The 19,306-nt window shown below is 40.1% G+C and overlaps 1 protein-coding gene across 5 annotated transcripts in view; it reads left to right on the plus strand.

The window, feature by feature from the left end:
- Nucleotides 1–203: 203 nt before the first annotated feature.
- Nucleotides 204–19,306, plus strand: part of LOC137297896 (microtubule-actin cross-linking factor 1, isoforms 6/7-like) — a 100,112-nt gene continuing 81,009 nt past the window's right edge. For 4 of the 5 annotated variants that reach the window (XM_067829871.1, XM_067829875.1, XM_067829874.1 and 1 more), the window contains exon 1: nt 13,382–13,510. In XM_067829871.1, the coding sequence (XP_067685972.1) occupies nt 13,448–13,510 (63 nt within the window). In that variant the 5' untranslated portion in view covers nt 13,382–13,447. Of the gene's footprint in view, nt 457–13,381; nt 13,511–19,306 lie in introns of those variants that run through there. The other variant, XM_067829872.1, reaches the window with a different exon arrangement.

A 19,306-nucleotide genomic window follows, 5' to 3' on the forward strand; every position in this document is an offset into this window, starting at 1 on the left:
TTAAGATTAATTTCGTGCTAAGATGAAATGAGGCATATTTTCAGCTGCTTGCACGTCCAATAACACGGCACGTCTATCACGAGACTTCAGAAACAGCCTATCCACAATGTTGCTAGTATCACTCACTATACACAGGTAAAGGCTGTTCTACAGGTGTAGCTTGTCAAACAAGACCTGTCTTATATGGCCGTCACGTGTCACGTGACCACACATCTACCTGTCTCTATATGGTAGCCTGTTTTCATCTCTCACTCTAATACCTCAGGTTTATGCTGAGCGCGGACGCATCGTTGATTGGATTTTACCTGGCGCACCTGAGTTCTAGTTACATTTCTACCTGGATTTAGTCTCGGGGAAAAGGAAAGGCATTCTGCCTCTTCAGTGGATAGTTAGCAGAATGTACTGAGACTTACCTGTGGTGTTACCTGGACGTAGATTGGATATTGGACGCTCAAGGTGAGAACGTAATACGTTTATCAATCGGTGATTGAACGTGGAGGGGTTAAGGGTCAACACGTGCTACGGTTCATAATATTTACATTACTATTTACATTATCAAAGTCAAACACTCCTATAGTAATATACTGACATTGTTTAGAATATCATCTTCAATATATATAATACATGCATCTAAGTGTAAAATCATCCGGATGGGTTGAGCGCAATAACAATAATAATTCTCGTGGCTTTTGAACGTTTAGGTGGTCATTACGATAGTGCAGTTGATCTTAAGTATGCTAAACGAGGGCGGATCTTTGTGAACCTTGCTTTATACACATATGATTAAACTGAAGCTCTACTAATCTCACCATGGGAATAGAAACTCGTGCATTCACTGTTTAAATGTCTAGCAATGTCGTGACAATTAGACATAAATAATAAGAGGAATTTGTTGTCATCAGAGCAGACTGTAAACGTGTAATTTGATCACTAGCTACTACGAGCTTACAAGCTTGACTGCCGTGCACTGACGCGAGCTGCGTACCTCTTCATAGCTTATCGCCTCTCTCCGTGGCCACAACGGCCCGTCGATCTGGAATAGACGCGGTTAGGCTTGTGTACATACTCGTATACCATTATATTAAGTTAATCGCACATATACTATTTCTCTGAGGATAATATCTGTGGGATATGTAGTGGACAACAGTTGATGTTTTTGCAGCTCTGCATAATGGTCACTGGGCTATCAAGCATCTGTCTTTAGTCCAGGTGACTTATTCCATTGTGTGTTTTTGTTCCAATATGAGTGAATGAATTTTGTGAGAATGAAGAAAAATGCGTGATAATATATTCTTCATATATCTATGATTGACGGAAATAAATGTATGATTGGTGTCCAGTCTGTAGGGAGTTTAGAGGTTCTGTCATTGTATCAAATCTGTAGGCCGATTTAAACTTAGATGCATGCTTATGATGTCGATCACTAGATTGTCTGGTCCAGACTGGATTACTTACACACCGTCCACATATAGCTGGCAGTTGTTGAATGCGGCGTTAGACAACGATCAAACAAACTAAATCCACAGTTATAAATGCTATAGATTGTACATTTATACAACCAAACTCATGTGATTCTTCAGCTGATCGGGGTTCTCAGTTGACTAGTCTGCCAGTGTAGATTCATGCAACTAATCACGGGATAGTCTGGTCCTCGATTGTTTATAGGGGGTTCAGGAATATTTCTAAAAGTGGTGTAAAACTCACTCACTCCGGATCTTCACGTTTGGAATCAATATATGATTATCTTACACAGATAAACGTCATGGTTTACTTACCCGATTGACACTCACAGATGAATATAAATGATAAATATGTAGGTCATGTGATGACACGCACCTCGTTCCACGTTACGTTAGTCGCTGTATTGACTATTGACAGTACAGTTCCGCTTGGCTGATTAAAAATGTGCGGAATTCCAAGTAGAGAAATAAGCGAGTTTATTCAAACATTTGATTCGTAGGAGCCAGATGCATGTCATCATCCCACTCAATGAAAATCCGTGTAAACTTTGATGATATAGGGAGTGTATTTATGAATACTACACAATGAAACAACTGACAGCGTTCTGCACATGAAAGGGAGAGCCCCACCGGTATTTGAAACTCTGCACCACAGGTTAAAGATATTTGTTTTTCTGCGATGATGGAACTTGATATAACTCCAAACAGACAATCTCCCTTTATATCTTTCAGTACTAGCATGAGTAGTACAGTGGTTAACGTGTTCGCAAGTCCCGAGAACTACCGGAGTTCCATTCCCAATGTGGGTGTAGTCTGTCCACGTGGTGATATTTCCAGGAACTTGCTATAGTGTAAAACTGTATTCACTGGAATCGGTAAAACACATTTCGACAGATGAGTGTGTCTAAGCGTGTTCAACAAACAAATCAATAACTATGATAATAGTACGGCAAAATGCATGGCGTTGCATTCATATGGATACGTGTGAAAACCCCCAAACAAGCTCTAACCGAAACAAAAACACCACCTATGATTTATACCCGCGGAGTTAGGTTGCGTTAAAAAGTTGAACGCAATTCGTTCTGGAATGCATGCCTGAAAGCCATTCTTACCAGTCAGGCGTAATTTGAAATTATGTAAACGATTTGTATATATGAACACAACCGTTGAAAGGTCAAAACAAGATGACAACCAGCCTAGATGATCGAATCAGATTTCATCGGGCGTGCAACGCAAATATTATGAAACTTGTGAGGTTGGATAATTGAAAATCATTGATGACAGGTGTTGTGAAACAGTTATGGTCTTATTATCGGAGGACTTGGGATGTTTGCTGGTGTGCGCTGATCCCCTCAACCAACCAGGTGCTATATTTGTTCGACTGCGGAGTGCCTACGTCGTACGTGGGACGAATACCACGAAAATGACATGGCTGTCTCCAAAACTAGGAATGTGGAAGGTCTAGTTTGAGGAGGAGTGGCTCCGTATTTCGTTTTATTTGCAGTAAATCGTCACCTCTAAACTAGGCAAATACGTAACCGCATACAGGTATCAGTCTACACTGTGAGACACGTCTTTCACTTTGGGATGGATGTTTGATCAATACACACCTGGGTCATTGATGAAGTATATACCTGTTTAAGATTGGCATTTTATAAAAAGGAACACATTAACACAAAAGATTAAGTTCAGTGACCTGGAGTGACTTGCGTAAATGCTTGTCATTTTACTCTGAAGTGTATCAATGTTCATGATATCAACCACCTGATTTTGGCCAAGACACGAACATTAACAGATCACCGTGAAAAGGTTGCTAACTCCTAAACTCCAAACAGTCATACAAACATCCCTTTAACAGTGAGTGAGTGAGTTTAGTCCCTTTAACAATCAACAATGAAAAATAATGGTACTGAGAATCTGCTGAAATATTATGTTTTGGGTGAAAAGGTAACACGCAATGCACATCGGCTGGTATCACTTTTATAGGGACCCCCACACGTACATTCATACAGTCGTACAATGAACCCTGGGCTGAGACATATTTGTCGCTTTAATGAACACGCAACTAAACTCGGTCAGACCCCTGCCAACATGCGATTCTCAAGATAAAATACGATATACGTTTGTTAGTTTTACTTCATTGATATTCTGTCCCGGGGCTAGGCCGACAAGACAACATGGTATGTAACTGGTTTTACGGGTAGTGATATGACAACCCCCCTCGCCGCCACCCTCCCCAGCCCCCCTCCTCCTTCTGTGAGACTCCCTACGAGCCCTCTACGTGCTTTGTACACTGTACATGTTTGTTGTGACTGTCTGATGGTGCTGATATATAGAGGTATAATACGGCAATTAGAGTGGAGATTATTCCACACAGAATCCAAGAGTGTCTGACAAATGTATGCATGACGTCTAGATGACGAGATAAGCTGCTCTGTAGTAATGCTGACACTTGCTATCCCGCGGCCGCTTCGGGACGCTCAGCTCGCTCGAACTTATTGTTTATCGTTGTATTCGTAACACGTAACAGAATCTTCTCGACATGTGTCAGAAATATGTTTATTTACCCTTGACAGAACTATACATCCTTCTCGACACGTGTCAGAAATACATATATTTACCCCTGATAGAACTATACATCCTTCTCGACATGTGTCAGAAATACATATATTTACCCCTGATAGAACTATACATCCTTCTCGACATGTGTCAGAAATACATATATTTACCCCTGATAGAACTATACACTCTTCTCGACATGTGTCAGAAATACATATATTTACCCCTGATAGAACTATACATTCTTCTCGACACGTGTCAGAAATACATATATTTACCCCTGATAGAACTATACATCCTTCTCGACATGTGTCAGAAATACATATATTTACCCCTGATAGAACTATACATTCTTCTCGACACGTGTCAGAAATACATATATTTACCCCTGATAGAACTATACATCCTTCTCGACATGTGTCAGAAATACATATATTTACCCCTGATAGAACTATACATTCTTCTCGACATGTGTCAGAAATACATATATTTACCCCTGATAGAACTATACATTCTTCTCGACATGTGTCAGAAATACATATATTTACCCCTGATAGAACTATATAGCCTTTACAACGTGTATCAGAAGCATGCAGATTCTTTACCCCGACAGACTCTGTACACGTGACAGACCCGTGGCTGCTCGGCTAGATCCTCTAACCGTTACAGAACTAAACAGATTATCCACACATGACATCATTACTACTAGTATAATATATAAGTATAATATATGTAATTGTTATGTAATTACTTACATTCTCGAGACAGAGCTATATAGATGGTTTAACTGTGTTGTTACTATTTATACTCTCTCATTTCCCTTCTAACAGTATCTGATATTCAACAATACTTTTCTGAATAAAACAAATAAACATAGGGGTTCTCTTATCCATTTTAAATTAAAGTCAATATTCGTCCTTCGTACTTGTTTACCATGTGTTGTTAGAACATGAAGTGACGAAACTCTGATGATCTGAATAATAGAACCCGACAGGTTCATACCATGAATGCATTCACGTTGTGATGGCAGAGGAGAGAGAGAAACACTCGCTGGAACGACCCCGTACGCCAGTCCGTGTTCTCGTTTTACACACAGAACACGTCGACTTGAGCACATAAACAGACCAGGAGTTTGTCATTACGTTAAACCTGCGACACCTCGTGCAGCTAGATATATCCATAAAACAAGTTAAAACATAACGTCTTCACGAAGTACAACAACATGTTATGAACGCTAGGGTTTTGTAAAGCTCTTTCGCCCTTGGCAAAATGCTTACAAAACCACAAATCCATCACTCAGTTTAATTCGATTAAGTTTACGCCTAAAGCATGGGGGCCACGTTGATATCGTAAAGTGATTGTTTTTAGATTTTTTTAAGTTCAGTGCAAGTACGTATCAGGGGTTACTTGGTGTGACATATGCTGTATGTCACATTCTCCGGTATTAACCTCGCGGTACTTAGAACTCAAAGTAAACGATTAACTCTTCTCTATTGCTTTCGTCACGATATGCGACGTTTTTAGTAACAGTTAGTGCTCCAACGCAGGACTTCTATTTGAAACCTGATTGAGGGAGGCGTTGGAGCATAAAAACAGAAAACAAAACGATTGTTCACCGTTTTTAAAAAAACCCTGACCTTTGACGTGTGTGTGTGTGTGTGTGTGTGTGTGTGTGTGAGGGAGAGAGAGAGAGAGAGAGAGAGAGAGAGAGAGATGAATCCGAGAGAGCCCGAGTGTATCAGGCAAACACTTTACCCATTAAGCTATCTCACGTCACCAGCCGGATTAATTAGGTTTAATGTAGAGGTCTTGGTTTAATGGTCTTGGGTTAATGTAGAGGTCTATACTTTTGTAGTGTATATTATACCAAGAGTATTTGAATGCTCTTGCGTAAACGTCTTGCGGAGATGTATACTCATTCTAACCGTCATCTTTGTAATAAATAAACATCGATATAGCTTACCATGTAATTCATAACATATACTAGTATATGACAGTTATATATTATGTCTGTTAGGAATCGAGTCTGGACAAAATGATCCAGTGATTGACATCATGAACATCGATTTATATTATCGGAACACGATGACATACCTAAACCAAGTCAGAGAGGCTGACCACCCAATCATGTTAGTCGTCTCCTACATACAGAGGTTGTTCACGACCAATTCTAACAAGGATCGTCGAGAGCAACATACTGCTTTGTTAGTAAGAAAGTATTTCCGCGGGGACAAACATCGTTTACCAGGCGAAGCCGTCACATAACATTTCGTTAAGAGGAATTTAATCGTTTTCCTCATTTGTCGAATCCATCCTACACTTTCAACACATTCCTCCTAGCTGGATAAGTTTTGGTTATGCAATATATTACCATCTTGACAATAAACTCTTCAAGAACTCTTTAATAGGTCTTAGAAGCAAAGATCTTCTCGCTCTGAAGGGTTCCTCCTCCCTGCCAATCACTACAAAGGGTTATCTACATTGCCTGGGGTGTTACTACTGACTACAGTTATACGCAAGTACTGCTTGGAGGTATATACTACCTGGTATGTTATAGATTGTATGATATATCTATGGTTTTATGTGCGAGATACAGTTATGTGATGCGCATGTACAAATACAAATTGTTTACACGATAATGTTTTGTGGGTTGTGATAACGCAATCTTAATAACTTTTTGATAACTTTTTTTCCCAGATAGTTATGTAACTTAGTGATCGTGCTGATAACTGGAGCGTAAGGCTGTCGTCGTGGATGTCTTTACCTCGAAAGAACTATTGCCTGAGTCATGGTGATATTTTGTCACAACCGATCGCGAAAATAGTGCTGCTCTCAGGACATATCCCTGTTTCACTCCACCTGGATTATCGAAACAATAGTTTCACGCACCGTACAGCAACGCTTCGTCTATGAAAACTATATATGTTTGATAGAACCAACTAACGCCATTAAGTATGAAAAGGATCCCAAACGTCCTTGGAGATTTCATTCTGCATGTTGAATTGGAGAAATGTTTATGCAGAAGAGGCAATAAAGCGTTTCGAAGGTTAACCGTTGCAACGCATATATGCTTTTACAGAAGAGCTTCTTCTGTTACACGTATATGTGTGGGTACCTAGCACATCTCAAGATCTTGAGAATGTTCTTAATTGAACACCGTTAATCTGCGAATAGCGTCTAAGGTGAGAAGCCCGTCCGACGATAGTAATTATCTCAGAACAACGTTTGCAGGGGTTTATCGCTAACAAACATGTTTTATTGCGAAAATTGCATCTTATTATTGCCAAACACCATTATTGAGAATTATTGTCAAACATTTTACGCTTGCTAGTTAAACCAGAACACCATGTCTTATATTATTCAACAGGGTTCATTCAGCTGTAACACAATAACTGCAATAATCAGCTTTGTGGGTAAATTAGTTTTCAAGTTAATGACGATGAGACCGACAATTCAAAATAAGTTTATCAAGATGGTGGTTCAACTGTGGATTCTGTGACGAGTACGGGGCACTATACGTTCTTGGTACGTGTTTAAACAACTTGACAAGACTGATGTTGATCACACGTTTAGAATGTGTGTCATCTTGTCTCAGCGGTAGGGTTCATACTGTCAACCACTGGTTTACGCAGCCTTAGTAAATTTGATGCTATCGTGCTATACATTGAATATTGACAACAACACTCGGTTATTTCAACATGGTTAACTATTGATATTTGAGGATTAATATCTGAATCCTCAAGTTAGCATATCAAATTCTGAACTGATGGGATAATTTAAGATACGGTAGCGTGAATCAATCCCTTCAAAATACAAACCTTCTTCTAGAAAGAATAAGCCTCCATCACCCTTTAATTGAATTAGGTGTATGGCACAATAGTCACAATAGTGGCGAAAATGAATGTATCGTTGAAACTCGGTAATGACACCAGGTGTTCGTACCACAGCCGGGGCGGTGGAGTAGCCTAGTGGTTAAAGCGTTCGCTTCGAATTTTCACGCAACGAAGACCCAAGTTCGATTCCATTAGGATACAATGTGTGATGAAGCCTATTTCTGGTGTCCCCCACCCTCACATTGCTGAAATACTGCTGTCCCTCGCTCGATCGATCGCCCCTGCCATATTCGTGTCTGTGTTTATGCACGGACAGTACTACTGGCTACGACTTGTCATCATCAACATCATCACCATCATCATTGTCTTCATCTTCTAATAATGTATGAGATATTGCCGATGTGACGTTAAATGTTAACTCACTCACTCACTCTAATAATGTATACCGCGGTCGGTGATCTGCGACTTAATGATGATGGTAGTGATGCATCATCATCATCACCATCATCATCATCATCATCATCATCATCATCAGATATGGTATATCGTGACTCCTGAGGCTTACCAGCACATCAGTGCATTAATCAGGCAGTGGACATCAGCTAGACACTGAGGGGTCACTTGAGTAGTCCATCTACATCGAAGGATCTGTCTATCTGTCGTCAGTTACATAACGTGTCGCCAGACAGGTAGGCGCGTTGTACCTTAGGGGGTAGACATAGCCTGGGGTCACCACGACCCGAGTGACCAATCGACCATACTTGACCACCCCAAGCAATGTGTGATTGTGTGAAAATATGTGAGTCTGGATGCTTCTATTGGGTCTGTTACAGGGATAGTCCTATTTTATAGTTAATGAATGTATTTAAATTTGAATGAATTTCGTAATTTATGGGTGCCATAAGTACACTCTGTTTGCGCATGACAGGAATGTATGGGATGGGGAAGTGGTAGTGTGCTGGAATAGGTACAAATGTCTGTTACATGTAACCTACCCGTGAAGATCCGGGTTACAATTAGGCATGCATGTCCTAAAAGGCGAATAACGGGATCGGGTTGGCATGTTAGCTGACTTGATTGACACATGTCATCGTATCCCATTTGCCCATCGATGTTCATGTTGTTGATCACATGGTTTTCTGATCCAGATTCGATTATTTACAGACCGCCGCTATATACCTGGGATATTGTGAGTGCGGCATTAAACAACAAACCAGCCCCGTGTTTTCTGTTAAACATATACTTAAAACGTTTTAAACGGACTTTGATATGTTAACATAACACTTTCGCGTAGTGATAAACGTGACACCTTAATAACAGATCAGCATCTTCTTCGGAATGTCTCAATAAACAGGACGGCAGCGGGTATCCTTAGGATGTAGATGTCGCCGGAGGTCACCGTGACCCCGAGGACCGGCCAACAATACCTTTATCGCACAAAAGCTGTAGCTTTTCATAATGAAGTGACCATTGTCCCCATTGTCAACTAATGGTTCCTAATCAGGGGATGAATAGTGAGTGAGTCTCGTGAGTGTCCAGTGACCCCCTCACAAGGGGGAAAATGTCGGTATAATTGCACAGTGAACAAGTTTATGGTTGAAGTTTCACAGCCAGGATTAAACTAGAACAGGTTGTTTCTATTTCCGTATCTTGACGGCTAACCGCCTGCTGTCTCTGACTCGCTGTAATGGCACTGTCCTCCTTGAAGCTCTCATAGATCAGAATTTAAGAAAGGTTGAAAGTGCTAGGGATAGTTAAAAATGAAGTAAAAATGAATTCGTTTTATTACTACCATATCTCAGTCATGTTCTACTCATGTAAAGTGAGTGAGTGAGTGTGCGAATGAGTGAGTGAGTGAACATTGTACACACCCATCACTTTATACGAGCGCAACATTGTGCACCCTGGAGAAAATTGAACCATGTTCAATGCGTGACCTTTTAACTACAATATGTCACAGCACGGGGTTGTATAAAGAGTTTAGCCCTTAAAGACCATATCGAATGTGACATGTGTCCATTGTACGTCTACATCAGGTAGAGGAGTGGGTCATTGGCACCTATATCCGGCCCGACTGTAATAGTGATGTGTGTGTGTATGTTTACGTGTTCAGTTAACCATTAGAGATAGATAGTAAACCTACCACCCACTGCAGTCCCGTAGAGTAAATGTTGAACATGCAATAACTCTTGACATTAGTGTCAAGATGACAGAGTTTATTGTTACGAGCATACACAACCAGGTGACACCCACTCCTTCTATAACAAACCAGGAAGGCATCGAGGTAAATGTCAATATAGCGAAACCTCTTTAATACGGACGATATTGTACTCTGTTCATGAGAGAGAGATAGATGGGCCTGTATGTTTTTAGCTTTAATATGTTCATAAATTTGGGCGATTAAGATTTTATTGTGGCCACAATTATAGTGCACAGTTGTGATCAGGATTACGACAACGATGATGATGATGATGATGATGATGATGATGATGATGATGATGATGATCCAATAGTACAACTGAACACCCATACCAGAAATGTTTTGGGAAAAAGTGATAATATAAATGCATGATGATGATGATGACGATGATGACGACGACGATGACGATGACGAAGATGATGATGATGATGATGATGATGATGATGATGATGATGATGATGATAAAAATTGAAAAGGGCCCTATTACATCTCGCCAAACTCCACATGGACGATATGTAGCATACAATGTTAGTTGTAAGTGATCAAATCGTTAATGTCTCTGTTAGTTCTTTGCAAGCAGAATAGGACCTCACTGCCATAAGTCAGAGGTTAAGAGGATTCGAGATCAAGTTTTTCGAGATCAAGTACTTCGAACTGAAGGAGTACACTACATATTTACTTAAAAAGCAGTCATGTTATCTTAATACAGTAATATCAGTACGTAGAAACATTTAACCAATGATGAGTGCTGAAGTACCAAAACCAAATCTGAAGAGAATAATATTTTCAATACTAACCATAGAAGCTGTGATAATGGCCACACAGGTGAGTCACAGATCCCCAAAGTCAACGCTCCACGTGCGGTGTGTCAGTAATCACCTAATGTCCCGATAATCTTAATAGGGATTATAGGATAAGTCATTATGACTAATATACGTACATTGTTGGATCTCTGACAAGCTTTATACACAGTGATCAATCCGATTTCACGAACAAGTAGCCAGAACGCGTGTTGGTATGTTATGTACAAATATAATAGCCTTGGCTTCGAATCAAAACACACGCCAAGTGGTTTAGTATCGCCTGTCGACGATCGTGAGATTTCTTTTCATACAATTTTGTTTTTGTGTGTTGGCTACAGTATTTATGCCTACGAGGAAGGATGAGTGGAATGAAGTTGTACGCCGGTTTAGCGATATTCCGGCAATATCACGGCGGAAGACATCAGAAATGGGCTTCTCACATGTGGGGAATCGAACCCGGGTCTTCGGCTGGACGCGCGAAAGTCTTAACCACCAGGCTACTCCACATGGGGTCTCTTGGGTGTACCAGGAATATCTTGTTCCCAGGTGTTTTTGTTTCATGGTTTCATGGTTTGTCAGTTCCACCAGAGACCATCTATGGTCTCTGGTTCCACAGATAAAAACAGGTTCACAGAAATATTAGATTCTGATGACTCCGGATTTTCCTCCCACAAAAACTTGACCCTCCGTGAATATAGGTTCCTATGTGCTTAATGGTTGGATGTTGAACTATTACTTGTCGCAATAATTAGTGTGACAATATAAGTGGTATTGATATATTTATAAGTTTCATGTTATTGCTATCCCGTAGCTTTACCCCACTGCTATATCTACATGTTCTGAGATCAATACTATACGTACAGTCACAGTAATAGAAGGATTTGTATGGGTATTTTGTATCACATATATATCGTCGTCCTCATTACAACCAGGAGCAATATGTGCCATATGAAACTGCATGGTTGGATGGAAATTAATGTAAAATTGCAGGTTGAAATGGGGACTTAACCAAAACACTATACTGAAATGGGAAATAATGTGAATCTGTTTATTGAAATTGGATATAATTTATTGATGTGAGAAATAATGAGAATCAGTGAAATGAAATGAAACATAATGTGAATATGTAAGTTGAAATGAGACTTAATGTGAATCTGTTGAAATGATAAAATAATGTGAAACCTTTCGCTGAGAAATTATGTGAAACTACATGTTGAAATGAGAAATATGGAAACAGTATGATTGTTTTGACGAGAAATGTGAAACGTTTTGTTGAAAAGTGACATATTTAATGATGTCATTAATGGTCATTAATGATAAACATTGTGGAACTTCAAACCAAAATGCGCAGTTATGTGAAACAGTGTCGTATAATGGCAAATGAAACAATACAAGGGAAAATAATCAGGTCAAAGAAACATGCTTAAAATAATCAGTCCCCTCTCCACTGTCACCGGATATCAGCTTCAAGGCTGCCAGCATTATAGATCCACCTGAAAGACCTTTCACTGAATTTAAATATCCTAGCTCCTGGACCGTGCAACACGGGATCACTCGCGCGTGCCCAGATCAGGACAGTCGTGTTTCACACGTACCACAGCCCACTCCTGATTAGCGTTAATCAGGTTTAGCTTAATATGACATAAACATGACCGGTGTTATGTAAACCCGTAAAAGAACCGAGCTCCTGTGCTAGTATTTACCTCACCCCCAGCTGTACACTGCCCCAGAGTCAACATGCACCCCACAGACCAATATGTACAGCTTCGTTGTAGTAGCTGCGTTTTTGATCAAACGATATACCGGATGCCTCTACTGGTATTTATGGAGGTTATTCTATAGACGGAGGTGGCGTTATTTAAGGAACAAAATGCTTGAAATGCGTGCAGGCATTATACAGACAGGTAGAGTGCAGAGATTGGGTGTTTTACATTTTGTTTCCAAACTTTCAGTTTTTGTTTAGTACAACACACGATGTATGACGAACAATGTGCAACCGAGAATTGGCCAGAGACGATTGGACCAGCTCACTCCTCTATGTCAATATGTTTCTCATATGTATGTTTAACAAAGATTATGATTGAAAAATCCCATATACATTTTCCATGTGCGTCAGTGGACAAACATCTTATACTGCAGCTCTTATAATGGTGGGTATTTTAACACTATGAGTGTATGTGCCGCGTAAAAGCAATTTAAATAATTCATCATTTTACTCAGCTCCATGCATAAAAGTATGTGGGTTCAAACATCAAAATGTGTCGATGTTTTTCGTTCAATATCTTGTTTTTTTGAAGATATGCATTACTTATTCATTTCTCAGATGTTGATATTTTGGGAAAAATAGCAAACGAGATGGTCACTCACAAATAATCTCAATAATCTGTACCTGTTTCACTAGTCCATCTGAAATAACGACCTGTGTGGCCATCTCGTCACCTGGGCTTTCCACCAAACTCCCAACAGCCTTCGAAGTGCTGTGTGGAGTTTCGGGATGAGGAAGACGGTTACCTGTACACCTGTGTGCGCATGTGCAGAGAGAGTACCGTTGACAATGACTGAAATATTGCATTCCGTGTTTTAACAGGTAAAATGGGATCGCGGAGAGACGCGGGGTTATTGGATAAGTGCCTGTCGGATATACGAGAAAAACAGGTAAGTGACCTACATCATTGTGTCCTTTGATGTTGTGTCGGCCCAGGTGAGAGAAAGCAAGGGCGTCCCAGATGTGAACACAGAGTCTGACACCATTTTTAAAGCTCTCGTTATAAGAGGAATTTTACTTCTAAATAACGCGATTTCGTTGTGAGAATGTGTCCTGAATGATAAAAGCTTGAACCGGGATATTTAATAACGATTTGTCAACTGACAGTTTTCCTGCGGGAGATTGTACGAGTTCTCACCCGTGACATACCTGGCCCCATCGCATTGTCGGTCTGCTTATTTGACACTCGACAGGCTAAATGCAAACTTTCACTCTCACCTGACCATAGCGGTGTGTTTGATGGTCTGTCTGGCTGTATTTAAAATAGTTCGACGACCACTTGCGTGTCGTTTACCGTGTATTACTATGTTGTTGTTATCATGTTAGAATTTAGTGTAACGTAATTTCCTCAGGTTTACTGTCTTCATGTTTAATTACATAGTTTATTATACGATCGGATTTAACGAGGATATACTTGTAGAAAATCTCGTTAATGTAGACGTTGTAGCATACGATATTTCACTGTGAGTAGGTGCCCATTGGGAGAGATTTTAAAAAAAATCCACCCTGCATAAAAAGACTAAGTTTTTGCTGATTTAGTTTATTTTATCACTTTAACAGGACCATTCTTAACATGACGTCGCGCGCAGATCAATGTTTACACTGGGCACTCCCATTTCCGCGTTCTATTCAATTGCTTTTTAAGATTAAACCGATGACAGAGTTGTGCCACATGTCGATTAACCGCAACACACCTGTAAAAGTGTTTTGATATTTGATATTGTTTTTAGAGTGATATGGGCGTTTTAGATGGATGCAGAAATATGTATGTATACATAATCTGTTCTGTCAGCGTCAAACTGACCCTGGACTTGTAATCTGACTTTATTAGCTCTTTAATACTGATAATAACACTTGGTGTGCACCCATTATGATAACTGATATCGTCATTATTATTACCAATAATTGCAAACCTTACTTAAATTAATAGTTGACGTGTATGCAGTGTCATCGGACTGGCCAGGTGCCTCTGTCTAGGTCTTTTTTGGTGTAATGTTGACAGTGTTGATGACGATAATGTTGTTGTTGTTGATGATGATGGTGATGATGATGATGATGATGATGATGATGATGATGATGGTGATGATGATGATAAACAGAACACTGACAATACTGGATAGTGGTCAGTCTTGGATAGCATCGAATCGATACAGACCCATAACAAGTGTGTGCATATCATCATCATCATCATCGTCATCATCTTTATTATTGTTATTGTTTGAATGAAAAAATACACTAACAATACCATTCTGATACGTGTATTCGATTGTACTTTTAGATGTGTCTCTGTGTGTATATATGCACTGGCTAGCTATAAATGCAGATCCGATATCGTTCAGCCAGAAAACCAGTCACCGTGTTTATATCACCAGCTATACTAGACTAGTCAATCAATATATGCGGTGTTTGTTAAGTCTGTGAGTCATAACACATTGCACACACATTATTATTTTTATATATACACACACTTACACAATTCGTATCCCTACACAACATAGCGGCTTGTCTGGATGTACATCGTTGTCTACATGTATGTATCAAGTTCATCGTTAGCTGCAGGCAGACAATGTGTATCGATTTATATCTGATATAACTTTACCGTTGTCAACTACACTCACGTGTGCATACAATACGGTCATTTCACGGAACGGTGAAAGTGAGTGTTTATCTGTTGTTTAAAGCCTTACTCAGATATACTCAGTCTGGACCAGGCAATCCAGTGATTGGCACCTTGAGCATTTCACGCAAATGGAAAACGCTGACAAAGACGACATGTCACCGAGCCTGACCAACGCTCATGGCTGTTTGTCACCATTTGCAACAACCGCTAACTGCTTCAGACCAATTCTAAAGTCGAACTTTAGAAACGTGAACGATAGCGCCAATGACTGCTAAATTACCCAGTCCCCCTCGTTTAAGAGTACGTTTATGTATATTTCATCATAAAAATATTCGAAGAATGACATTTGTTGAATTTATGAATTATGAAATTCAAGACCAGCATCCGGGGCGACGAATCTCCTGCTGATATTACCTTATGTTTGTAGGTTAATTTGTATATCAGGCTTGAAGTAGCATTTTGCTGTCTGGGGCCATTATGGCGATTTGATACGCCTGAGCGTGTTTGAACCCTCTGAACCTATTGACAGACAGGTCATGGTATTGGAATGTGTATCTTAATGTCAGTGTAAAGTCAACACAAGCAGTTATGGCTCTCACAAAGACGATGACATTCAACAACCATGTCTGCATCTCATCAAATGAATGGCGAGTTGGGTGGGTGCTTACACCCACTTTGAACCTCATTCACGAAGAAGAAGATCCATAGAACAGAAACACGGAGTTGACAGTAAACATTCTATGATGAATAAGCCTGATATTACATCCACGTGTTTGAGCTCAAGATGAAACCGTCAGCTGATTTCATTCATGTACACCATGCATGGGGTCCTTTGACCTTAGTCATCAAACCTCAGACCATTAAAAGATGGAACGACCCACAGATTTGATCTCATGAACTTAAGATACAACACCATTTCGTTTGTACGGATCACTGACATACACAGCGCGTCGTATGTCATGGCAGATATAGTTTTCTTTAGTTATTTCTTTAGAGCAAGTTTTATTGCATGGTTCAAAGGTCTGTAAATACAATCAAGGATAGTCATATAACAGCTACTGCTTCTCAAAATGATGATAATTGTTATTATTAGGAGCTTTAATTGCTGACATTTTAACCAAATCCCAAGTCCTTGTTATCAGTGAATGGGTAGGAAGAAGTATTTGTCAGCACACATCAACTGACACATTGACATATATTGTCAACCAAAGAGTGGCGAAGTCACCTGTCCGACTTGCTCATCGTTCCTCAGTGTGCAGGTTCCACCTTTCTCAAATGTCATAGTGTATTTACCTGGGCCCTTTGATGGCAGCGTTGTTTGAGACAGCTTCTTTTTGATGTGCTGCTGATGACAAAAGGGTATGTCAATAGTTTACCTCCAGTGACACGGGGACTCTCTCGGGGACCTCGGTTGACAGTCATCAACACCATTCCTAAAAGTGTTTCGTCGCGTCCTCATAGCGGAATGTTGTCGCATGTTCTAAATCTTGTCAACAAAATGTATCGAAATGATTCTTTAAATGTTTGATGCACACCGTCGAATATTACAGTTTGTAGGTATATATACCCGGAATATTGTCCGTGGGGTTTTAAACTACACATGTAGTGAGTGTTCAGGGAGGTATTTAGGGAACCAAATATGGGACCATATGAATGCACAAGTGTTCCTTAATATTTTTCCTGATTTCTTCACACACTGCGTGATGCAAAGTTTATGAGGAAAGGAACACGAGTCCGCTTATTTGTTTCCCTATGTACAAGGACTACAGTTTAGAGTAGCGGGTTTATTTCCCTCGCCGATATAGGGCCAGGATATATGTTTCACTCAGGCTTTGCACTGGAAATCACGGACATCACTGAAACCGTTAACCCTGTCACAGATACATTTATCTAACACTGGGGAGCTGCCGAATTTAGACTGGAACACTCTGACCCAGTCAGCTATTACACGCGTTGTCACCATGGTAACTGTTATATATTGCCAAACAGTAATACCCTAGCTGACATCGTTGCTAAGCTACAAAGGAGGCCATAAAAAATGTTATTTTATCGAGATTGTAGGCGTGGCGGGTATCTCAAGACATGCTGATCTCGAACATTCGGGCTCATGACTGTGTGAGAGTGCGCGTGTGTGTGCGCGTGTGTGTGCGTGTGCGTGTGTGTCTCACCTGACTAGAAAAGAAGACAAAGTTTAGTCCATTAGACATGCTACATATTACGATGTAACCATAGCCGATGCTCTTCCACTTAACTATAATGCACTGAATAACATACTAACATATGTCTCACGATTAGGTTGTCCAGCTGTTATACAAACTGATTCACCGTACACTGAACAGTCGTCAGGTGTATTTAAAAGTGGAGAAGATTCGTTGTTCGTCATCTCAAAAGGGTAAATGAACTCCGGGTCTACAACTCATGGTACCACCGTATGCCTTGTACCATTGTGGAGTCCTAAAATAGGGTCAACACTGCCGCTGTAGATCTACAACACACTCATGCAACCGTCGATTTGCATTCAGTTCTAGTTTCATAACAGCTCCGCTTCACACAAGAGCCCTGGCGTGAACGTCTCACAGTTGCTGATGTGTCGAACACTTTTGATGTTATAGTAGTCCCGATACAACAAAACATTGTAAGGAAATCGTTAACGTCTCTTTCTTACCAATCATGCCGAGGCACGACTAGTGTTTGGGGTTGAAATAGTTCCATGCAATTATTTTGTTTCGTAGAAAGATCTGATAACTATCTGTTTTGTACCGTGGCAGAGGTTTCACTGTACACTATTCACTGTATACAGTGTTTGTTCACAGTTAAACCTTGGGTGAACGGGTACAACAGAATATACGGTGTCGATTCTGTAGTCAGTTTACGCCAGGAGACGTGGCTGTAGTTGGCATGAGTTGTAAATCTTATCTTTATTTTACTTTACAAGAAACCATATTTGTTAAAATTTCATGCATATCTGTTCACCTTTCATATTTTGCTGTTTTTAAAACACCGTCAAACATATTCCAATATCATGGCCATTGAAGTCAGAATACAGGAGATATGTAAGTGTTAATGTTTGAGCAGTCTCATTGAAGGAAGGCAGTGTTGAACGTATACATTCAAACCAGTTGTCATGGATACCCATGTTGTCTATTTTTGATGGTATACATGTAATTTCGTAACGAGCGGGCTGGCATTTGCGTAACTTGATCTGATTGCTTAATGTCCTGAAACATTTCTAATGTTTACCCTTTCTGTGTGTGTAGTTTGTTTATGATAGTTCTCTGAGAGACGCGCTTGTTCAGACTGTTGGTTGAATGCAAGCAATAGTACGCAGTGCCGTTGTGGAAACACTGGAACTTCTCCCCAGAATTATTACGACACGAACACACAGGACTGTTTATCCAACGTTTTCTTGCAACTGTAAAACTTTACTAAATCGCGTTGAGTTCTCGCGTGCTGATGTTTTCACCCACAGGTATTTTGAATTTTTTTGTTTCCTGGATTCTCCGATTTGGTGTTTCTTTGACATCTTGAATGCCCGGATATTACGCAGATTGACATTACAGGTCTTCACGGCATAAAATGTTGGTTTAACGCGGCTAAAGAAACAGACGTGGACCTGTGGTATTTGACAAACGCAACATCCCAAACAGAGGGCATTTTAAGTCTAGGTCTATACGCTCGTTTTGATTTCGAGTATTGTCTTACGACGGGTTATCACTCAGCAGTGGGTATAGGGTTTGTATGCCATCCCGTCATTATTTATAGATAAACGAGAACAGTGTTAATCAACCCCGCAGAATATTGACTGCAAACAACGTCATTTCCTTAACGCCAAACACGACATTGCGCTTACAAAAACAGTGTATAAATAAATGGGGCTGTTGCAGGCTAACCCTAAGAATACATTATTAATTCATACATTGACATTGACTTGCTGAATCTGTTCGTAGCAGGGCGGCCTAAATTAAGCAAACACTGGTGACCGTGAAGCGTGTTTACTCTGCTACAAGTAGACATGGACGTGTGTCAAAGGAATGTTTTCGAATTAGTTTATTCATTCATTGAGATG

The sequence above is a fragment of the Haliotis asinina genome, chromosome 10 (genome assembly GCF_037392515.1).
Source record: "Haliotis asinina isolate JCU_RB_2024 chromosome 10, JCU_Hal_asi_v2, whole genome shotgun sequence".
NCBI lineage: Eukaryota > Metazoa > Mollusca > Gastropoda > Lepetellida > Haliotidae > Haliotis > Haliotis asinina.